This window comes from Oryza glaberrima, chromosome 6 (genome assembly GCF_000147395.1).
Source record: "Oryza glaberrima chromosome 6, OglaRS2, whole genome shotgun sequence".
Classification (NCBI taxonomy): Eukaryota; Viridiplantae; Streptophyta; class Magnoliopsida; order Poales; family Poaceae; genus Oryza; species Oryza glaberrima.
In genome coordinates this window covers 4276905-4301006 of record NC_068331.1, presented here as the reverse complement: position 1 = coordinate 4301006, position 24102 = coordinate 4276905, and the positions used below count along the sequence as shown (strand labels likewise).

The 24102-nt window shown below is 42.1% G+C and overlaps 3 protein-coding genes across 4 annotated transcripts; 2 read left to right on the top strand and 1 right to left on the bottom strand.

Annotated features, from left to right (window-relative positions):
• Window positions 1-3066: 3066 nt before the first annotated feature.
• On the top strand, window positions 3067-6952 carry LOC127775510 (probable folate-biopterin transporter 2). Its single transcript, XM_052301757.1, has 5 exons — window positions 3067-3985; window positions 4761-5020; window positions 5269-5364; window positions 5451-5621; window positions 5824-6952. Exons 1-5 carry the CDS (start codon window positions 3574-3576, stop codon window positions 6502-6504), a joined length of 1620 nt encoding a protein of 539 aa, XP_052157717.1. The 5' UTR covers window positions 3067-3573; the 3' UTR covers window positions 6505-6952.
• Window positions 6953-10123: 3171 nt separating this feature from the next.
• LOC127775417 (uncharacterized) lies at window positions 10124-15517 on the top strand. Its single transcript, XM_052301662.1, has 6 exons — window positions 10124-10497; window positions 12102-12350; window positions 12794-12967; window positions 13048-13154; window positions 13968-14287; window positions 14600-15517. Exons 1-6 carry the CDS (start codon window positions 10297-10299, stop codon window positions 15169-15171), a joined length of 1623 nt encoding a protein of 540 aa, XP_052157622.1. The 5' UTR covers window positions 10124-10296; the 3' UTR covers window positions 15172-15517.
• Window positions 15518-15642: 125 nt separating this feature from the next.
• On the bottom strand, window positions 15643-23718 carry LOC127775416 (AUGMIN subunit 3). 2 transcript variants are annotated; one of them, XM_052301660.1, is made up of 19 exons: window positions 23430-23718; window positions 22432-22468; window positions 21907-22010; window positions 21169-21364; window positions 20855-20921; window positions 20307-20410; window positions 20131-20215; window positions 19936-19996; window positions 19482-19613; window positions 19314-19383; window positions 18706-18763; window positions 18563-18618; window positions 17899-18051; window positions 17618-17729; window positions 17392-17533; window positions 16588-16663; window positions 16358-16453; window positions 16095-16254; window positions 15643-16021 (listed from the first exon to the last, which is right to left on the bottom strand). In XM_052301660.1, exons 1-18 carry the CDS (start codon window positions 23603-23605, stop codon window positions 16126-16128), a joined length of 1854 nt encoding a protein of 617 aa, XP_052157620.1. In that variant the 5' UTR covers window positions 23606-23718; the 3' UTR covers window positions 15643-16021; window positions 16095-16125. The 2 variants fall into 2 exon arrangements, with proteins under 2 accessions (XP_052157620.1, XP_052157621.1); XM_052301661.1 differs by having other exon boundaries at window positions 15643-16007.
• Between the last annotated feature and the right edge of the window lie 384 nt (window positions 23719-24102).

Sequence of the window (24102 nt, the reverse complement as noted above, 5' to 3'; positions counted from 1 at the left end):
TGATTTATTAATTTGCTAATCAGGCTAATTAATCACTAATTAAACCATTTTGAAATGATAATTTGTTTTGTTGTGCGAGACCGCTCGGTCTCACGCTAGTGCTGCGCGAGAACGAGTGGTTTTGCGCCGTCGTCGTGCGACATTGTCAGCGTTGTCACGCCCACGTCATTTTCGCATATCCGTTGAGCGATACCGACGGTATATTTGTGCAAAAAAAAATTGAATCCCGAATATTTCTGAGAAAAAATAAATAAACAATATATTTTCAAATTTAGTTCGGGTCTGTGGCTCCTATCCTTGCATCATAGATTTGAACCCCCATGCACTTCATCTTTTCTATTTCTTTTCACGGGAGGCTTACCATCAAGTTCTGAAAAGTGAAAACTAGTTTCTACTGATAGTTCATACTATGTTTTAGAGTCCTTGAATCAAAGAATTTATATAGGAATCTCGTAGGATTTAAATCCTATAGAAAATTTTTCTATTTGGCCCTTTGATTCAAAGAATTGAAACTTTCTAAATCCTATTAAAATCCTATGAAATGACTCATTGTGTGTGGATTTTGGAGGAAATTTAGCAAGAGCCCAACCTCTTGAAAAATTTCCTTTGAGTCTATCTCATCCGATTCATACGTTTTTCCTGTGGTACAATTAAACGATCATTCATGTATTTTTCCCGTGTTTTGCAATCTTTTATTATACACTTACATTTCTATTAGAATCCTGTATTTTTTCTATTCATCACCTTTTTCAATCCTGCGATTCAAATGGGTTCTTAAGTTTATTTTTAAATTTAAACAGAAAGATGTAACTTTTATTTATTAAGATGTACAAAAAATACAAAATTATAGTTATTGAGCTAAATATTGTATTAATATTAATATTATAATTTAAGTTCTCATTTTTTATTGTGATATTTATAAAATAAAATTGGAACAAAACATGTGATATTTTAAAGAAAAAACCCACAACCACAACCACAGCCACCAAGACATGAGAGTGAAAGGTGCTCTACCACTAGGCTAGAACCACTTCACCATACATGGTAGTACCATGAACAGGTTCATTCGATCCGGAGCTCTCATGGTGCTGAACTATGCTAATTTGGAAAATTCGACTCACGTTTGAGAATACTTCATCTGTCGAAAAAAAAAACTCACCTAGTACATACTAGGTTGGGTTTCCTAGGACGGAGGGAGTAGCTCAGTGCCAACCCTAGTGTTAAGATGTTATATCTACACGCGCTGAGGTCAGACTCACTTTTACAATTAGTTTTCGACATGGTTCACTCTTACAGTAAATTTTGTAAAAGGGCCAATTTTCGGTAACTGTACCCGTCTAAGGCTGTGTTCGGTATGTTAGGGGTCGTAAAACACGTATTATCACGTAAAATGAGGTGGCTTATTATCATGTGATTAATTAAGTATTAGCTAATATATTTTTTTCTGAAAAATGATTAATATGATTTTTTAAGCAACTCGTATAATTTTTTTAAGCTAGTCACTCGTCGTACAGGCACGCATTACCCTCACTGCTCTGTGGTCCCAACCAGCATGTCCCACCTGTCAGAAGCTGTGAGATTGCATAGGGGTAGGTTTCAGTTAGCGAGCGCGCAGAATTACAGTTAAATTTGAGAAAATTCGATCCACAGCACAGGAAAAAAAGCGGTACCAAAAAATAGCATAAGAATTTTTCGCTTTCGATTAGAAGCACAGGCCACCGGTTTTTCTTCGCTCCATAGCACTTCCATCAGGTTTGGAGCTAACAGCGTTACATTGAAGTATAGAAAAAAAATTTTGGACCCATTTGCCCTTCGCCTTCCTGTGTCATCTCGTTCTCTCCGGTCGGTGCCCACGACGACGGCGCCGTCGCCAAACAGCGATGCGGCGACGATCCCCGTCCCCAGCCGCGTCGCCGCCTTCTCTGTCACCAGCTGCACACCATTCCGTGTTCCCGCCGGCTCCCATCGCGACAACAGCAGCAGCTGTACGAGCCCCGGCTGGTGTCCATCGGGCCCTACCACCGCGGCCGGGACGAGCTCCACGCCATGGAGCAGCACAAGTGGCGCTTCCTCCGCCGTTTCCTCCAGCGAGCACCCACCGTCCCGCTCTCCAACTTCGTGGACGGGGTTCAGGCTGTCGAGCAGCACGCTCGCTGCTGCTACAACAAGAGCACGGCCATCTTCGACGACGACGGCGACGGCTTTGCGGAGATGCTGCTCCTACTTGGCGAAGTTGAGCCGCGCGGATTAGTGCACCAGCAAAAAGCTAATTAGGATCTAATTAATTAGTTGATTAATTAGGTAATTAATTAATTACCCTCTCGGCGAGGCTATGGCTATCGGCGGCTTGTCCCCTCCTCATCCTCACATGGATGTAGTCTTTGTGGCTGGCTCCAGCTTACCCTCCGCTGCCGCCGCCCAGTCACCGTCGTCTCCGGCTCCGGCGACCTTGGACAGCTTCAGGCTCGCGTTCGCGGCGTGCTGTAGCACGAGTTGTTGGCGCTGGCGCTGCCGTGGTTGCAGATGCTCCCGAGCCGACCGATCAGGTCGCCGATGGCCGCCATCTCATCACCGCCGCCCTGCGGAGACGACACGAGCGAGCTGAGTGCGGAGTCGAAGTGCGCCACGGACTCCGCCGACGCCATCATCATCATCTGTTCAGCCGCCACCGCCGGTGGAGGAGGAGAAGTAGTCGCCGGCGGGGAAGAAATGCGCCGGACGAGTGCCGCAGCTCGCTCGGCGGTGGCGGGGAGACGAGGCGTTCTCCCAGCACGCCGATGGTTGCCGCGCCGCCATCCAGGAGGGAGCGGAAGAGGAGACCTGGTGGGGGAATGTGGGGAAGGAAGGGCAAATGAGTCCGACAAAAAATTTCTCTACTCCCGATCTAACGGTGTTACTTCAAAATGCGACGGAAGTGGTACCGGACGAAGAAAAATCGGTGGCCTATGCTATGGATCGAAAGTGGAAACTTTTTTTTTGTTATTTGTTGGTACCGCTTTATTTCCTATACTAAAGATCGAATTTTCTCTTTAAATTTTAAAATTTTAATAAGACACAAACGGCTATCCTCTCCTCTACTACACCTGCACCCAACCAGAAGGGATCTCCCAATTTCTTTGGACTTCCTCACTTCTAGCGTGCAAATTTAATAACTCCTCGGCTCCACTTCTTTCCCCCGTTTTCTTTCTTGTTTTCAGGCACCAAATCTCTGCTGTTTATATACTCGAGTGGTGTTTTTGGATGCAATTAGGCAGCATTCTGCTGCAAATTTAGCATATAGTTTTTTTTTTCTGTTCTGTTTTTGGCGATTGTTTTCTATCTGTGTGGAGTAGTAAGCATGTGAAAGGAGCTGAGAGGTTGAAGCAGCAGTTGGATTTGATGTTCTTGCCAAGACCCCGACATTTTCTCTTGATTCTTTAAGACTTTTTGGGGATCGATTCGATTACAGATGCACCTACCTCGCAGCTCCGAGCTTTGGATTCAAGAAACCCAAATCTGGTGCTGGAATCCGAGCTCCAGATTCAAGCCGGAGCAATTCGGGTAAAACCAGGCGAGAGATCTTTGCGCAAGAAGATGTCGCCGGCCACCGCCGCCGCCGACGACCTCCCCGCCGAGGAGGAGGGGAAGGGGGGGAGGAGCAGCAGCAGGCAAGAGGAGGCCAATGTCCTCCTCGCCGTCGATGCGGCGGAGGGCGGCGGCGCGTGGTCGCCGGTGGGGTGGTTCAGGATGCTGGGGAGGGAGCTGCACTGGAGCTTCGTGGCGGGCGTGGTGGCGACGTACGGCGCCAGCCAGGGGCTCGGCGGCGGCGTCATGCGGGTGGCGTCGGACTACTACTGGAAGGACGTGCAGCGGGTGCAGCCGTCGGCGGCGCAGGTGTACCAGGGGGTGACCTCCATCCCGTGGATGGTCAAGCCGCTCTGGGGCCTCCTCACCGACGTCCTCCCCATCGCCGGCTACCGCCGCCGCCCCTACTTCGTCATCGCAGGTGGTAACAGTACTTCACGCTTCCCATTTTGCTGCTGCTGATGATGATTGCAATGGAAAACTTCTGGTTAATCATCTTTTGTTAAAAAAAAACGAGTTACTGGTTAATCATGAATCGCAAACTGAAATTTTAGGACCTGAGAGTAGTGATGTCTGATGATTAGATGCTGAAATTGTAGCAAGGAAGCGTATCGAGTTTCGATATGCTCCTTGGGACACTATCTCTTTTCATTACTAGGCTTTAGCTGAGGAGTGTTAATTATTTAGGCCGAAGTTCATAGAACAGTTTTCCATTGAGTTATTAATATTTTGGATCATTGAACTACATAAAAGGGTTGAAGGAGCAAATTTTGTCCATTACCTAATTTGGATGGATCAATGCAGTTATGTAGGTGCATTACTATAAACAGCCTTGCTGTCTAACTCAAATATATCAGCTGTTGCCGTAGCACGGTAGCATTAGTGCCTATGTCATAAAAGTTCCCGGATTGATGGGTCAAGGAACATGGGACGCTACATTTTTTATGTTTTAACATGGGGGGAAACGAGGTTATTCCCGTGTTCCCAGAACGGGAACGGCGTTCCCGGGACGAGGAACGTGGCATAGTTTCATGTTCCTGGTGACTTATTTAGTACTGACAAGTCTGATGATATGTTTTTTTCTACTGTTATTTCCTCAACATAATGTTCCTTTGATTAAGTGCGACTGTTATTCAGTTACAGGTTATGGAATTATTTTCATTGATTATGCCTCCCTGTTTGCTGAGGAATTGCAGGCTTCATGGGAGTAGTCGCGATGCTTGTATTATCTCTCCACAGCAAGCTTCATGTATTGTTCGCGTTGTTGGCATTGATGGCCGGAAGTGCTAGTGTGGCAATAGCCGATGTAACTATAGATGCCTGTGTTGCTGAAAACAGTATAGTGCACCCTCATCTTGCTGCTGACATGATAAGCTTAAACGGATTCTGTGCATCTGTGGGAGGGCTTATTGGATTCTCAATAAGTGGTTTCCTTGTCCATGCAATAGGCTCTCAAGTGAGTATCGTTGGTTTTACTTGTTTGTTAGTACTTTGTACTTCTAAATGAGAATCACAATGGTTATACCACTTTACTATAGTCCTGGCAATCAATTTAAATTTAAATTATTCTCCACTGAAAGATCCTGTTTCTGCATAAATATAAGTGAAGTGGTGGTGGTGGTGCTTCTCTCTTTTATCCACTGCTGCTTTTTCAGTTTTTCTTGTGACGGTGTCTCATCATAGATTAATCTTGTGTTTCTCAAGGGTGCCCTTGGCATGTTGGCAATACCTTCTGCCCTGGTAATCCTAGCTGGAATGATGATAAAGGACGTCCATATGCCCAACTTTCCATATGAGCTGGTAAACAATTTTGCTTTTTCATGTCAGATATAAGTACTTTTTGTTTTCCTGGATTGACATTTTCCTGTCTACTGTTAAAAAATTAGGCCCATATGAAGTTTGTAGAAGCAAGTAGAACAATGATGGCAACCTTAAAATGTCCTGAAGTATGGCGACCATGTGTTTACATGTACATGTCTCTTGCTTTGAGCGTGGACATTCAAGAAGGAATGTTCTATTGGTACACAGATAGAAATGCAGGGCTATCTTTTTCAGAGGTATATTATAATTTACAAATCTTATGCTATGCTCTGTGGTTTTCGTGGCCTACATGGGAATAAAGCTTGCCTATAGCTAATTCTTTTGTACGAAAACTTATCAGGAAAGATGTTGCTTTGATGATAATGTTAGCTTTACTATCTCTAGTTAGTTTCCCTCGTTGGTGCAGCATGACCAAATCACTTTTTTTTTTACTGCCAGGGATTAATTGGGTTTATCTTCGCAGTTGGGTCAGTTGGTTCTCTTATTGGGGTCATACTTTACCAAAATATTCTGAAGGACCATTCTTTTCGCAGCGTTCTCTGTTTAAGTCAGTTGTTGCTGAGCTTGTCAGGAATGCTTGACCTGATCTTGGTACTTCGTCTCAATCTAAAACTGGGGATACCTGACTACTACTTTGCTGTGATCGACGAGGGTGTCTCCAAAATGATCAACCGCATAAAATGGATGCCTCTTTTGGTACTTAGCTCAAAGCTTTGCCCTCCTGGCATTGAGGGCACATTCTATGCGTTGCTCATGTCCATCGACAATGTTGGCTTGCTATCTGGATCTTGGGCAGGTGGATTGATCCTTCATGTGTTGAACATCACAAGAACAGAGTTCAAAAACCTCTGGGCCGCGATCCTAATCCGAAATGCAATGAGGTTACTACCTTTGGCCCTGTTGTTTTTGGTGCCAAGAAGTGACCAGAACTCTAATCTCCTTCCAGCTGACTTGCTACCTGAGGATGATGGTGCCCAATATCAAATGGACAATGTTGAGTTAACCTCTCTTACAGTGGATGGGAAATCGAGCACCGGTAGTTTGCACCAAGAATGCAAAAATCAGGACGTTGTCGAAAACGACGATGACGAGGCTTCACTGCTTGCCAACAGGAGTTGATAGGTTATATGCATGGATTCATTTCAGGACAAGATTGAAAAATGATATATAGAAAAGGAGAAAATCACACCATTAGTTTTACGTTTTTTTGTTGTTTGTGCCATATTCATTCATTTTACGGCAGCACATTAGATACTCAACAGTTGTACTCAGAACATTTTCCTTTGACAAAAATCGAATGCCCGAAATTTCGATCTTGGGATGTTTGAACTGCTCCAGCAATTTTCGACTTATGGTCTTACCAACTGTGAATTTATCTTCCTCATTAAGGTAAGCATTTTCCCTTCTCCAACTAGGTAGTCCTGCACTTCCTGCTCTACTGCTGCATGCTTGCAGGATGGAAGAAGAGAAATTAGTATAGTCCAGTGAACCAGAGGTTTTCATGAACAGGTGAACGGTGTGCAAGCAGTTTGGTGGATGCTAAAACAATTATATGATTTCTTTCTTAGAAGCAGGAATTTCAGGCTAGGTAGATATATTGATTTTGATTGGAATCACGGCCTTATCTTTTTGCTTATGCTTATGCTTACTAGCCAAAATTTTAATTTTCAACCTTAAATTTGGAGTTGATTTTGGGGTTATTTCATCGAAGTTTATTTTTTAGCTTTTGCTTTTACATCGCTAAGAATACATATATAAAAAATTTATTCACAAATTATTTTTCGTTTGCAAATATGTCGTTTCGCTTATTCGAGAAATAAGCGAAATGATGGGGCGGTAAAACCACTTAAAACTCGAAGTCAAATTTAAACCTTTTTCAGATATATGCAATCATTCTTAACTATAGTTTTTTTAGATGCACTCTTAACTATGAGTTGTCATGGACTAAAAAGGTTTTTTTGTCAGACACTCTTCCCCATATATCCATTGGAGCCATTCTGTTTTTTTTTTAAAAAAAAAATCAAAACTATATCTCGTTAAACAGATTTTAGACCTAATAACAACCTAAAATTTTGTTTAGATCATGTAACATAACAAGCAAGTTCATATATTTTTCTTATTGTATTGCCAAATCCATTGAATGCCTCAAATAACCATTATATAATATAGATTTTTCTCGTTGTATTCCGAAATCAATTGAATGCCTGAAATGACCATTATATAATATATTTATTTCTCATTGTACTGCCAAATCATTTCAACGCCTGAAATGTCCATTGCGTATTAGGGGGGAAATATGTAATGCAAATCTATACCTATGTGAAAATTTTCAAAACAAGATTGTAGACCGTTGGATCTAGAACATGCGCTATAAATTTAGCCTTACCCCACGCAGCGTCTCCTCAATACATTTTGTGAATTGCCCGTGTAAGACTTTGCATATTTGAAGATTCACCCTTTTGTTCCCCCTTCACATTGGTATAACACTTTATAAACCACTAGATATAAATTAAAGAGAGGTTGCCCAATATACGAGCGAGGATGACCAACGACAATGATGACATCTACAAGCTGTATTTCGGATTTATCCAATTGTATTGTCAAATCCTTTTGATTACCTAAAATACCCATCATATGTATAGATTCAAATCCTTTTTTATATAATGGGAAGATTTCATTAATAAATAAAATTACACTCGACCTTTGCATCTACCAAGATGCACATGGCCTAGAAATAGAAAAAAAAGGACATCGACAACAAATCATGCTGTTCTGTGGAAGCTCACTCTAGTACAAACCAAAATGAGTATGAAAAGTCTACAACTAATCCAAAACAACGCCTTCAAGAAGGATCCGACGAATGTGTACCATTGTCATATTAAGTCTGGTCTAGATTTTCATCCAAAATCTGAAACGACACCTTCAACAAGGGAATGACAAAACAAACACTACGTTGTCAAATCCAAATGACCACATCGGGGTTTTCACCCTAGAGCCTCCGCCAATTGTACCTCGTGTTGCCATTTGATTGTGGCGAGCTCAATTCAGCGGTCATGCCCGATCATCATGATCCAAATGGCGGTCACCATCTATGTAGTCCCTGTCATCCGATCACCAAAGGCTAAAACCAAGCAAAATCAAAGGGTGAACACCATTTGCAAAGCACCGACCTCATCTATCCACCTCATTGATGAATGAAATAAGCCTATTTAGGAATCTTCTGACTCCACCTATCATCAATTTGCTGTCCCAAATAGGAACAAGGACAATGGTGGTTCCCCAAGTATCCTGCCCATAGCCCCTACCAAGTGTAGCGAGGCATACACCCAATAGGTATCCCAACCACTCATATGCGATATCTACATAGAACCCATCATGCCAGCTTGACAAGAAAGCGCCACCACGCCCCTTCACTAGTCGATCGGATCTCCTCTTGATTATTGTTCAGATTGATATGACTATGAGGCACCAAGCCCCTTTAGGGCCCCTTTGATTCATATGATTGGCAAAGGACTTTCATAGGATTCAAATTTCTATGGATTTATTTCCTACATGTCCTTTTGATTCATAGGAAAGAAAGTAAACTTTCCATATGATTGTATTCCTATGCTTCACATTTCATACGAAAAATAGCAAGAAGTGTGACCTCTTTGTGAACTTTCCTTTGTTTTTCCCACAGCACTATCAAAGGACTCCTATTGTCTTTCATGTGTTTGTTGATTCCTGTAGGATTTGAGAAACCTACTACTTCGATTCCTGTGTTTTCCTATTCCTTTGTTTTTCCTATCATGTGAATCAAAGGGGCCCTTAGCGGTCAAAATATGAACAAAGCGCCACCCCATCTGAAGAGTTGTTGACCTCGGCGATAGCGGCGGTGACACCTCACAACCCACTAATAGTTGATTCAATCTCATTACGCCCTTCATCAAATCATCTGGCAATGAAAGGCGGCGGAACATCGTCGGAGAAAGGCCATGACGACAATGGCGACAAAACAAACCACTTCCCAATTCAATTTATCCGTTCTATCGCCTTTGGTGATGAGAACTATGATATGCCTAATCTTACCTCTGGATGGAGAGAGAGCGGCCCATCGCCATAGCCCCGTCGGAGGCGGCGCCAGTGGCAACGATGAGAAAATTTTGGGAATGGTGATGACAACTAGGGTTAGGCGCCTCTGTAGTTATCCCGCGGGAGGCAACCCGAGACGACAGCTAGATTCTAATCCTTTAGATGTTTGAAATATCCGTTACATATATATTTTTATTATTTTATTAAATCCGTTATATACCTTAAAATACTAGTTACATATCTATAACAGAAAATGAACCCACGACGACTTTGTCATGCTAGTAGTAGTGTAGTACGGTGGTGGTAGTACATACTCTAGGATGTAGAGGACCAGTAGAGTAGTAGTGCCGTATACGAGAGTAGGTTGGGTGGGAAAACGTTTTGCACGTGAAAGCCAAAGCTCTCACACACCATCAACGCAGTGGCCCCCACCTGTCATCCATTCTAGCCACTGACACCCGTCCACCACCACCATCACCTCCACCTCCATGCCCCCCGGCCCCGCCACTTTATCCACACCGAGATCCGCACCACCCGCCGCCGACACGCCGGGCCCACCCGTGTGGGCCCCACCTGTCATCCACTGGTGCGCCGCCTCTCTGCGCACCCCGCGTGGGCGCCTATTTCTGGACCCTTCTCTCTCCCCAAAGGCCATCACCTCCTCCTCCTCCTCCTCGCTTCCCTTCCTCTCGAATCATTTCGATTCGATTTCGCTTCGCTTCGCGTTCGCCTTCTGCTTCGATTTCGACTTCGATTCTGCCGCCGGCGGCGGCGGCGGCGTCGGTTTGGGGGGAGTTAGGGTTAGGGTTAGGGTTAGGGTTTCCGGGGGTGATCCCTCCCATGGTGCAGCTGCCGAGCTCCGGGAAGCGGCCGGCCGAGCCGGCCATGGCGGCGGCGTCGGCGGCGGGGGCTACGGTGAAGCTGGAGGCGGACGAGATGCTGCATGGCGGCGAAGAGGACGGCGGCCCGCTCAGCAAGCGCGCCAAGGCGGGGGTCCAGATGCCCGCGCCGCCGCCTCCGCCTCCGCCCCCGCAGCAGCAGGTAGATCCGGGGGGGGGGGGGGGGTTTCGTGTTCTCGTATTCCGTTTGGTGGGTTTTGATCGGGGGATGAGGTGGTAGCGCGTCGGATTCGTAATGCTTGGCGGCGAGACGGCGCGTTTTGGTGCTGGATTGTTTGAGGGAGGGGAATCCTTTCTTCCCTGGCGTGTTTTTGACGCGTTTGATCCGAAAATACTGCATATATGTGGACTCGAGATGGATGGAATAGAGGGGTATAGGTGGATGGAATAGAATAGTACAGTTTTTTTTTTTGGAGTGATTTGATTGTTCGGATATGGAATCGCTAGCTGATGTTGTTAGAGAGATCGCATGCACGGTTTGTGTTGTAAATGTACTGAGAAATGGTTGTTCTGTTCTTAGTTGAATCAGGTAGGGTCACAGTCTGCTTGTTGGGGTTCAAGTTTATGGATATGTTTTGGATGTATCTCTATGATAATATGCTGTGCAGGAGCCTGGTATTATTGTGCCATTTTGAGGCTGATGGGGCTTCATTGACGTCCGATGATTTGCTGCAGCGGCACACTTATTTATATATTTAACTTTGTGTATTCATGTCACAAGTCATGTGCATTTGTTCAATGTAATAGGGTAATGCCTGTTTATAGTATGTCAAACTGCTAAGTTCCGTACTTTGCGTGTTATAGAAAATTTTCTAGGACCAATCATCAATGCTAACTTCCCTTTGCAAGTAGTGTACCTATTTGGAGCTTGGAATAAAATTTTTTCGTCAGAATCCAGTAAGATGTGTGTGATATGATCAATAACCGATGCATAGCACACCATTTTGAGTGCTTCCTACTTGGGCAGTAGAATGCATTGTTAGTTCATTTTTTCCCAATCTTAAATAAAATCTCTAGCTGGTATTCTTTATGAAGCATGGAATAGGTGAAATATGCCATATGACTATCCCATGCATGCATTTTCTAACGCTTGGGAAATAGCTTATAAATGTCTGCCCTTTTAACCTATTCAATGATTTATGATTCTATATTCCATGGAAAAAGATCCGTATCAGGATTTGCTGATTAGGTGTTGATATGTGACTTGGATATCAATGTTTATTTGTGGAACTGACTGTGTTCTATTCAAGTAGAGCATTGGCATATTATCAAGCTGATATGCAAATTGCGTTGGCGTATTACCAGGCCGACATGCAAAGTGCATAGACGAGCCATCATAGAGTTCACGTGTAGTTTGCATGTAGTACTGTAACGGTTAACAGAGTCATCATAAAGTTCATAGACGGTTTTGGTCGGAAAGACGAGAAAATGTTAATGGCTACATAAATGAAATGGTCAAACTAGAATGCTAGATGGTCCAGGATTTGCCTAGGATGCATGCTTGCTTATCAATACACGAAAGATTGCTTGCGTTATTTATGAAATTCCATATTTGTCCTCTTCTTGACTTGTTCTATTTGTGAAAATCCAAATTTGTCCTCTTCGCCACTTCGTGTTATTTGTGAAATTCCAAATTTGTCCTCTTTGTGACTAATTAATGTTAGTTGGTAATGTATACGTAACCAATTATAGTCTAAAATGGACAGCTTTGGTATTCATATTCTTTGCTGACTTGAACATTTGCAGGATATGTATCACAATGTACTTGACGAGCCTAGCCCATTGGGTCTGCGGTTAAGAAAAAGTCCATCTCTCTTGGATTTGATTCAGATGAGACTTTCTCAAGCAAATTCGAGTGCAGGACAGTCCTCTGCAGATGATTGCAGTTCTGAGCCTCCAAAAAAGAAAGACCTTAAATCAGGCACATCAACAGCTGGGGAGCGCTTGAAAGCTTCAAACTTTCCTGCAAATATTTTGAGAATTGGTACATGGGAGGTAAGAATCTAGATATAGCTTTTAGTAGTTCTGCCACAACCTTGACATTTATTTGATTTTGGCGTCCTCCTTTTCTGTTGCTTTTTTATTTCTTTCAATCAAAATTATTTACTATCTACACAGAAACATTCTTTTGTTGAGGTACATTCTTAGTTTCTGAGTCTCATTGTGATGATGCTGTTTGCATGTAATACTTCCGATCTTATGTAATCATAGTACTTGCTATAGTTTATATTGTACACCACTGTGAGATGTTAATGCAACATTAAAACATCCTATATCCTGTCCTAATGGCCAATTATTTGCTACAGTAGGTAGTCATTTGCCCAAAAGCCTTATCCCTGCATGTTGTTGAATCTACGACCTAGTGTTTAGTCACATTTAGAGCAGTTCTCCTGAACAATTGTTGGCCATAATCTTAACTGTATTCTATCTCTGAGCAGTACATATCACGGTATGAAGGTGATTTGGTGGCAAAATGTTACTTCGCAAAACATAAGCTTGTATGGGAAGTTCTGGAAGGTGGTTTGAAGAGTAAGATAGAAATTCAGTGGTCGGATATTACTGCATTGAAGGCATCTTGCCCTGAAAATGGACAAGGAACCTTGGATGTGGTGGTAAGTTATTTTAAAAATTATTGGTTCATGTTACTTTCCTATCTTGCTTTTTTTCTGAGAGGTTTCTATTATTAATGAAGTTGGCCCGACCTCCTCTCTTCTTCAAAGAGACGGATCCTCAACCAAGGAAACACACACTGTGGCAAGCTACATCTGATTTCACAGGTGGCCAAGCAAGTATGAACAGGTAAGGAAAGCATTAAATGTATGCTAGAGCAAAATTTGAATGCATTTCTTTTGGGCAGGTGCTAGGGTGTAATGGGATCTTAGGGTGAGTTTGGCAGGGATGTTTGCCTGCAGCTATTGTTGTCTCAGAACGGGGCGGATCAGTAGCGCATGATTAATTAAGTATTAACTATTATAAATTTGAAAAATGGATTTATTGATTCTTTAAAATAACTCCTATATAGAAAATTGCATCTTAGAACTCAACATTACAGTAACAGGACAGCAAGTATTGTTATTTTTGTCTCTATAAGTAGGGTAATACAGAACACGGACTATGCTTACCACTTATCAGTGTCTTGTAGTACATTAGTCTATGGTTACTGCATCCTTAATCTGGTTTTTAATTTAAGATTACTTTTATGGTGCCTTTTCTATTAGTAGATTTACTGAGGGAACTCTGATTTCTTTCTGGAGGTAAAAAGGTCATAAGAAATATTTAAAGCTCACAGCTACGAGAAAGAAAGTCAACATAAACTTTAAGATAGCTCTTCAGCCTTAAGCCAGCTATCTACAGAAGAAGTTTCAGCATCATCTCCTCGTAGGAGACTACTCCCTCCGTCCTAAAATAAACCAACCCCGTACGGGATGTGACACATCCTAGTACGATGAATCTGGACACACATCTGGTATGAGATTGGTTTATTTTGGGATGGAGGGAGTATGTTTCTTAGCCTAATTCCATTTCAGTTTATTACTTGCTGAGCTTCCAATCTCGATGTGCCCCCCACCCCACCCCACCCTCTTATATTCAGTGTTTCCAAAAAAATTGCAGGAGGCATTTTCTACAGTGCCCTTCAAGCTTGTTGAGCAAAAACTTTGAAAAGCTTCTCCAGTGTGATCAGCGGCTAAACCAATTGAGTCAGCAACCAGACATCATATTGGACTCTCCAGTTTTTGAACCCAGATGCTCTATATTTGAGGACCCAGTTGAATCGAAGTGCCAAGGTTTTACTAATTTGAAGGACGAACATGAATTATCTGGGTTTTCAGGTTCTCTGTCACCCTGTGCTGGTTCATCCATGTCTGCTAAGATTGAAGTCAATGATTCCATTGCAACGCAAGCAGGATTTCTTGCTCAGCCAGGAAACCCAGGTAAATTGCCCATGATGCCATTTCCACTGTCCCTCTTCTTGCACTTCCTGTCTTTGACTAGATATATTGCTGGTAGATGCATCGCAATTTTTCTCAGAATTACTACATTTAGTTACTTCAATAGATTCTCCACCACAATTTTTTTGGTCATCTGAGATGCGTCATATCTGTTCAATTAAATTACACATGTAGTTAGACTGATGTGCTGACCTAGTACTTCTAGTTATAATATGATTATAAGTTACAATGCCTTCTACACAAAATTCTCTTATGTTCAAGATTGAATTTTCTAATTCTATAGTTATTTACCAGGACCTAGTGCAGTGAACGTTCAGGGAGTCAGCAGAAACGTAAATGGTGCTCCAGAGTTAAATATCCCCAGCTGGTGGAGTCAACTGAAAGTGCCTGGGCTTAGACCGTCTATGTCAGTGGATGATTTGGTAAACCACTTGGGAAACTGCATCTCGGAGCAGATCACATCAGTCAATCCTACATTGCCCAGCAACGAGGTGCCAACAAAAGAAACACTGGAGGAGATCGCTCAGTACCTTCTCGGAGATGCACAGGGCCCACCGGCATCGACATCCGACGAGAGATCGCTGATGGCGAGGGTGGACTCCCTCTGCTGTTTGATTCAGAAAGATACGCCACCGGTGGCCCAGCCAAAGCCTGAACCAAACGACAGTGATAGCATTGGAGGCGATGGCACCGAAGGTTCCGATGAAGAATTTAGCTCGGCTGCATCCACAGTGAAAACTACAGGTCCCGCTCAGCCACCAGCCATGTCAAGGAAGGACTCCTTCGGAGATCTGCTGATGAATCTTCCCCGCATCGCCTCGTTGCCCCAGTTCCTTTTCAAGATACCCGAGGATTCTGAGAATTGAGTCTGGATATCCCAGGACTTCGATCCTCAATTCCTCATTCCGTAAATGAGGGAAGCTTCTGTAAAAAGAGATTTGTACGTGAGCAATAAGCCAGCCCGACCCCCCCTCTCGTCTTCTGTGGATGAGATGAGAGAGCTGTTCTTAGTCTTCAGTATCCACCCTGTAAATGTGTAATCGATTAGGTTGCTTCGGATCGTGTCGGTATCTTTCAGGATTGCTATGGGTCGTGGATAAAGTGTTCATTGGTTCTTTTATCCTCGGGCTTGCCCTTGTGCAAAATTAGAATTCAAGTCAAATTGTTTACAACTTTCTTCAATGCTGAGGTATATTGACTTTGATTTGGTCACCTGATCTCTAATCCCGGAGCATGAAACTTCCAGCGCCACCGGCGAGCAAGAACAAGTCCCAATTATTTATTATTTTTCAGTCTAAATATGAAGGAACCCTCACAGCGCACATTGGCATCAAATATTAGTGTTTAATTGAAGATCAATCTAATATAGGGCTCATTAGCAACAAATATTACTAGTGTTCAAATAATTGAAGATCAATCTAATATACACACTAAGCAATGCTAGTTTTCGAGTCTCCCAACACCAGTACACAAATGTACAACCACCATCTAGCCTGAATATCAATCAGACGACGAAACGGGCTCGTGGTTACTTTACAACAATCACGACTGCATCCCCAAAATATAACAACAGCAGCTGTGCACCTCAACATCCAACAAACTAACCGATGGTTCCCCCAAACTTCGCATTGGAGGAAGGGAAACTTTGCAAGCAACAGCATCATTGCGAGCTTGGCTGTTGCTTCCCATTTCGCGGGACGACCTGGCACACAAATGCTAGAAACAGAGGGTGAGATTTTATGGCTTGTATATGAGCAACAGGGGTAGAGATTGAATCTCATGTGCTTACCAAACTAGACGAGGGATATCTATCTATCTATTTATTCCTGGAGAGCTTTCACACGGGAGGTAAGCTCTCTGACTTGATTCTTGAGTCGCTCGGGGTTGCTGAAGAAATCGACGAACACTTGCCTCTCCCTCCCAACTTCATGAGCGCGATTCTCAAAGATCTAATGTGCAATTGAGACCATGATGCTTATCGATGAATATGTAACGCACAAGCTTTGCCATGTTATTTGGTAGGGACTAGGGAAAAGAAGCACATGATAATACCTTTATCTTTTGGGTGCGAGCCTTCGTTACTTCTTCCACAGAAACTTCAACTTGTGCGTTGGCATTTTCCATATCATCGAGTGCTCGCATCAGCGGCTGTGCCAAGCATAGATTTAGTTCACAAGCACAGGTAAAAACAATTCATAACTTTCAAAAGGAAAAGGAAGGAGTGCTGAAAATAACACGGGAGATATAAGAAATGGGATAATTTTAAGGATGAAAGAATGTACCCAAGGTGTCAATATTGGTTCTGCAGTCGTCGATGATGCAAATAGAAGTTGTTCCACTGTTTGAATTAGGGTGCATCTGCAAGAGTGGAAAGGATGAAAAATGACTGCTAAATTTGAATTTAAGGAGGCCAAATCAGTATATAAATGGACTATAATCTGTAATGCTAAAAACTGTAGGGGCTAGTTTTTAGAAAATGTAATGTAGAGGATTGGTGGCACCGTGGAAGATTCACCACCACCAGCTAAAAGGAAATTTATATTTGAGCAGTAGATGAGGGGGCTGAGACAACAGTTCATCATGTATAGGTGAAGACGCAAAGTTAAGCCAACAAGCAAACTGTACCAACCAAAGATCCGTTGCAAACTTGAAAAGTATCATCTGTCTCAATATTCAACTTGATTATACATGAGGACCTCAGAGTCAGTGACAGTTGACGCACTCATGGTTGTCTCAATATTCAACTTGATTATACATGAGGACTTCAGAGTCAGTCACAGTTGACGCACTCATGGTTATCAAGGCATCACCATAGCGTCGCTATGGCTGTAAGGCGCTGCGAGTAATGGCGTCTGGCCCACCTTACCATACTGCCTATGGACTGCCAGGAGTTAGGATGCCTTACCGCCTTAACAACATGGGACACTACTGTTCTATTCACTAAACCAAGAATGTGGGTAGGTTTGCTTAGATCAGAAGAAACACTAAAAGCAACAATTCGAAAATTTGATTTTGCGTATTTCAGGCAGGAGATAAAGTAAAGGCAACTGATATTTAGACATAGTGTGAGCTATAGTATCACTTACAGTTCATTGATACATCTTTTCCGATCGGCTGGCAGAGCACTTTCAAGTTCAGACTGAAGAGAAAGCAAATCAGATTGAAGGGCTGATATCTGCTGAACCAAGGCATGCGCTGACATGTATGTTGGCATTGTTGCTTGGACATCTACAGAAGTGACATGAAACATTGAATATCGAAATTAAAACGTTCAAACAGCTATCTGAGTAGAGTTGTCACTTGTCAGCTTACTTGAGTGAACACATAAGAGATCCCGTACGGCATGGAGGAGAGTGTCACGGTCATCAATTGCACCTTGCTCACGCACCTCGGTCGCAGCTTGAATTAATGAAGTACAATGGCCCTAAAGAATTAAAAAAAACATTTCTTTGTTAGGTCAACTAAGAATCATTTCTTGGAAAACTAAGAAGGGCAGATTGAACAAAAACTACCGAGTGTAGCATGAAACATGTAGACACATAAAAAAGAAGAAATGACAACATAGGAGGTTCTCAACAAATGAGATTGCTTACCAAACGGGTATTGACAGCTGATAGGTAGCTTTGCAACTCGGATTCTATTACTCTAAGCAGTGAATAGGCACTAGCTATGTTTTTCCTTTCAAGCTGGCAAGCAATCTTCAGAAACTGGTGTCTGGCTAGCTGATTAGCCAAGTGACTGATGAACTGCAGAATGAAGACAGTGCAGAATCAGAAGGATGTGTAATAAAACAATCATATGCCTGGCAGTATGTATGACCTTGGCAGAAAAGTGTAAAACACTGTTCCATCAAATGCAAAAGTAGCTGGCTTAAGGTGATCTCAGCATGTATTGGTGCAAGCTAGCAGCACATTTTTCACTGATCACTTAAATTTGTCTTCTGAGTGTATACGAAAAACAAATAGGGTCAACAAGGTGTAGAACAACCAGATTTTCTAATGAATACTCCCAGGGGCCAACTAATTCTAAACATTGAAAGTTTGTCACAAGAATATTTGGCCCCCTAGGCTATTTGGTGCAAGTCTCACCCATAGATTTGAAGGCAGAAGAAAAAATAGGTAATAACACTATCTGAATAGTTATCTCGATTATAAACTTTCATAACATTATAGAAGATACCACCAATAAGCAAACAAAGGAACTGCTGACAATAAATAAGTGTACATGACATATATACCATGTGATGAATGTGCATACCGTTTTTTGCCTGTTAATGTAGTATTCCTGGCGCATGACCTTTAAATCGTAGTCCCCTACATATTTGAATGCTAGAATATCAAGGAAATGATACAACAGAATCATGTAAGCCAGCGAAAGTAATGTAAATATCATCAACAAACCTTGCAAAATATATGTGCCTTGAAGTTGAGCGAGTTCTGAGCAGAGGCATGGTATAGTCTGGAGGGGGAGAACGAGTGAATACTGGGAAAAACAAACCTATCTTGGGAAAATTTTAACCATATGCTAAAAGAAGTATGTCTGATGCACTGCAGTAAGAATTACTATTGGCATATTATCCTCTAAGTGCTGAAAGTATCTTATAAGTGATGAGTGTTTTTCTTTTTCCTGAGAACTTATAGCAGAACAAAGCTAATATCTGCATAACAGATTATAATTTCTAGCTGCCCGTGGTTTAGAGATTTCACAACTGAAAGCTATTTTATGACAGTGCTTGGAACACTTTTTCTTCTGAAATACGAATTTAATCTGCAATGAATCATTAAATCCTACCAGATGCAAGTATGCAATTCAACCCTTATGGTATTAAATGGATGTGGCATTACGTTGATGAAAACTCTGTCGAAAACCATATACATTTCATCAATTGACAGGCAAACCCATATGCATCCAGCTAAACAGACTCATGAAGTGCCAATTTTTGTAACTAGGGAATATAATGTAAGTATTTTGCAAGAAAAGGCAGTGCCTCTACATGGGTAGAGCATACCTCAGATACAAAAGCCTGTACTTTTTGAGAAAGAGTCGAGAGTTCTCCAGAAAGCTCAGAACCTTTTCTCCTAAAATAAATAAGATACGGAGAATGTAATTGATCTATGTTTTCTTCGTTTCAGTTATTCTGATAAAATAATAGTGATGAACAGTAACGAATGTATACCTAAGAGAATGAATATCCCTATGTATATGAGCCTCGTCGGATGACACTTGTGATTTTAAAATCGAGAGTATGGCCTGTTGTTTAGCATTTTCAACTTGTGCCTCAATCCACTGTCTTTCACTTGTAGCAAATCTGTTCCCAAATTAGAGCAAGTTTACAGTTCAAGGTCGTTAGAATCACCACAAAGATATAAAGCAAATTCTAGACATATAAGAGGATAGCACAATGACAAAATTCCAGCAGACTGATGCAAAAAGAAATGCAATAGGAAGAAAAATAAAATCACTTGAATATCTCAATAGGCACCATATAACAAGATTGCATGAAACATTAGCAACTATGATGTGTTCAACATAGAGGATTCCCCTTCTGTTTCATGGTAAAAAAAAACTATGATATGTTCAAACAGAAAGGTTTGGAACTTTGGATAAGCGATAAATCAAGGGATAGTTACATTGAACGAAGTCGTTGCAATTCAGCCACACGCTGGTGATGATGTGATTTTTCAGAATCTCCTGCATAATAGGAATGAGGTTTTCATGATTAGTTCATTCAAAGCACATCATACTAATCTAGGATCAGAGTTACGCTCTTTAAATAATATAATCAATCTATTCATTGCATACAATTTACTATAACTGGTATTTACCTCTTATCAAGCCATTGGTGATGTCGTCAAGACTAACCCAGGAACATTTGGACTTCCCTTCCTCAGCAACAAGTCGAAATGGCCCCTGAAAGAAAGTGCTAAATAAATAAGTAAGCAGAATAAGTGTTAAATAAATAAGTAAGCTGAGAATAACATGACAGCCAAAGAGAACCTACCTTCTCAAATTGCTTCGAGAACCAGCGGTTCAGCTCCTTTGTACAAGCCAAGTCTCCAACAACATAAGGGTGGAAGTCTGAATATGCTAAGTATATACTTTCATCTGCACATATGAATGATGAATGAGTTATAGAGGAATCTTATTGGATAAAACACAATGTTCATATAAGTGTTAGTATTAAGAAATAGATAAATATGAAAGAGAGCTCTAAGAAAACATGGAATGTTAACAGCTGTTTGGGATGGGTACTTGTTTTTAAGATTTCAAATTTCTTAGCCACAGTACATAATAAGAGGATTCCATTCTGATTACTGTAGTTCTCTATGCTCTTGTTGTCTGATGATTCGTAAGCCATCAGTGGCTGCATTATTCTTTCTTAAGTTGCATGCATATAAAGGTAGCATTAATCCTGGAGTCCTGGACCCCTCCATATATGTAGTTTACGTATATGTTTGTATAATTATACCAGTAGAATACTCCCTTACTATTTTCTGCAAAATAAGCTAAAAAAACAACAGAACTATTATCTATAGGTAAAGAGCATACCATCTCCTGAATGATAATGGGCCAATTCCTGGGTAGTAGCAGTGATTCTTCCGAGAACTGCATTCATCTGAAAGTTAGAAGATAATGAATCATCTTAATTGAACAATTTCCTCATGAAAGAAACTCTAGATATCTTAAATATCTTATTGCATAAATAAATATATGCCACTGTTCGGAAATGAATCATGGTTAACAAAGCATATGATTGAGATAGAACTTCCACATTCAATCTTTTTAAGGAGATACTAATAGGAGATCAAAATTATGGAGATTGTTGGAAAGAAAAATATAAGATGCAACATAATGAAATATACCTCTAAGTTTCTAGAAGAAAGTTGTTCATCCAATGATATAAGTTGTCCACTAACTGCAGACATGGCAGTTACACGTGCCCGTCTGCCTTGGATAAGAGTAGAAGCTTGCCCTGCAAGCAAATCAAACTGTGCTTGTTGCCGCGCAAGCTGCTTCTGTAATTCAAAAACCTCAGCTCTGTATGCTAGTTTTGCTTCTCTGCAGCAATAGCATAATAATATACATGTCAGGAAAAGCACATCCAATGTCCAATTGGTAACTTCAACTAGCTAGCATTTGGCAGGAACCGGGCTCCGCACAGGAGTTTTAAAGTTTAAACCAGACTACAAAATACTAGTGTCTTGACATAGCTCTCCACATTTTGGAATTTTAGTCATGGACTTGAGTGGTATGGTCTGCGTTACCTGGCTAGTTTCTTTTTCACCAAACAGCTATTTTACCTGATTTAGTGTTTTTTGTTTTGAGATTTCAATGTTTTATACTAGTTAAATTATCATTTCCAGCACGATTCAAAATCTGGTCCTAGTATGATTTTTTGAGAAATTGGTTCTCAGTAGTGTGCTCTGTTTGGAATATAAATTCTGAAAGGACAAAGTTTTTTCCCCTATAAAAACTGAGGTATAATCGCATTTCAGTTGGGTTCTAGGATTTGAGCCCAAGAATCAATGTAAATGTAGTAAGTGTTCAATGGTGATGCCAATTTCCACTATAATTTTATAAGATTGAACTTCCAAGCATACCGGATATCAAGGATTGTTTCTTCTGATCCAAATACAGCCTCTTGATTATCTTTCTTGCTTGAAAAGGCTGAAATACTATCAAAAGCAGAGTCCAAATCCTCACCCTGAGAAAACAATGCCAATGATAGCATGAGTTTTAAGGTTTAGCAGGATCACAGATACATAAGTGTTCAAAAACACAAGTGGACAATACAGCTTATGTTATAGAATGTAAAGAACAAAAACCCAATTTTGAGTTTATAGTTTGTAAGCAGAGTCCCAGATCTTGGATGGGAATAGTTCCTTGAGGTTCAGCATCCCATGACAACCATTGAAAACTGGCTAATATCTGATATTTTGCCAGAAAATCTAGGAAATTTTTTTAATATCTTAGTTGTTCACAAACTGGAACTCCTGTCCTAGAGGCATCCAACATTTGGAAGTTGGAACCATGCTTGCACAATCTGACAGGAGCAGCTCCGCAACATCCTATACTGTTAAAGATCACAGAAATTATACGTTCCAGAAAGGTCTTGGTGAATATACCTCTAGCAGCCTACCCTCTTCCACAAGTTGCTCATACCTGCAATGCAAAATCTATTGTCATTTGAGAATAACTCAAGCAAAAGAAGCAGGGGAAGCTTTAGAAGTCATCTACGCAAATATGTTACTAATTAAATATGGCAACGCAATGGTAAATTGTCCTGGTTCATCCAAGATTACACAATACAAATGCAGGTGTGAGTGAAAATGTAAATTTAGAAGCATCTCATGCACGATAGTGATACAGTAAAAACCAAGTTTTTCAACACAACGCCGCACATGATTTGATAGAGTTTGCCCAATAGTTCCGCAGGATGTTGAGTACTGCTATGTGTTTAAGATGACAAATCAAAATGAATTTGTAAAAAATCAGGAATCCTACGAAAACCTTAGCTGCAGGTTCAATGAGGTTGGCAAGGAATCAAAGGCGTAGAAACTATCATAAATGATCTCTATGTGGCATAGGTCACTTCTAAAGCCCCATTGTGCCAGGAAAAGGAGATGCCAGTAGAATTTCGATGTGGCATTGCCATATGTCACATTTGTACAATCCATTTTTTTCATTATCCCAAATGGGCACACTTTCCGAGTGAACAATCCTCTGTCTTCAGAATCAAACATGCCAACAAGCAAAAATGCAGCTACCAATGAACTTACCGAGATGCCAAACACTAGATTCAAATGTGCAACTAATCAACCCGATCAAGATCTACAGCAAAATCTTCAAAAAAAAAGCTACTGTAAAAGCCTATTCTCACTAATCCCCCCATATTGTTTCTCATAGAAGCACAAACCCACATCTAGAACCCTAGCAAACCACTCCATCAGCTCTCCGAATCCCGCAACCACCAACACCACTATATACCCCCATTCCGCGCTGCAAGCATCCACTGTGGACACCAACTAGCAGAGAATCACGACATTACAGCTGGTTCATCCTAAGCATCAGCAGCAGCAGCAGCAACAACAACAACAACCGCCAAATCGAGACCCCAACTCACTGCGCGAGGTGGGAGGGGGAGAGGACGTTGGAGGGGCGGAGGCAGGAGCAGATCCAGGCGAGGAGGGGCCGCGCCTCCTCGTACTGGAACGGCCACTCGAGCGCGTCCGCGTCCAGCGGGTCCTCCCCGTCGAACCCCAGCTCCGTCAGCGCCGCGCACAGCGCCGCGCCGCTCATCTCCTCCCGATTCCAAACCCAGCAGCAGCTCGCTCGCTCGCCTGCCTCTCGCCCGGCAACCTCCGCCGCCCGCGTCTCCCGGCGGCCGCAGCCGCAGCCGCGGCGGCGCGTGGGTGGGTGGGTGGGTGGGGTGGTGGTTGGGGGCGGCGCGGCCGGCGGCGAAGCGGAGGCGAGTGGTGGTGTGCTTTTTCGCGTCGCGTGCGTTCGAAACAAAGAGAATTTCGGGGATCCGGTGTGAAATTGGAAAAGAAAAAAAGTGGTGTGGTCGAGTAGTCTGCGTGGGCGGGAATGAGGGCCCAATGGTTGGATTTTGCGGCCCATGTATAAGGGTATGGAGGCCCAATAAAGCGGATGCGAGTAGATCACTCGTTTGGCCCTATGCTCCGTTTTTTTTTTACTAGTTTACATGTCCGTCAGGTTAATATAAATTGATGAATTCCCCGCCACGTTGCTGCGGAAAATTAAGTTATATTATTATATGTACAAATAAGATGTGA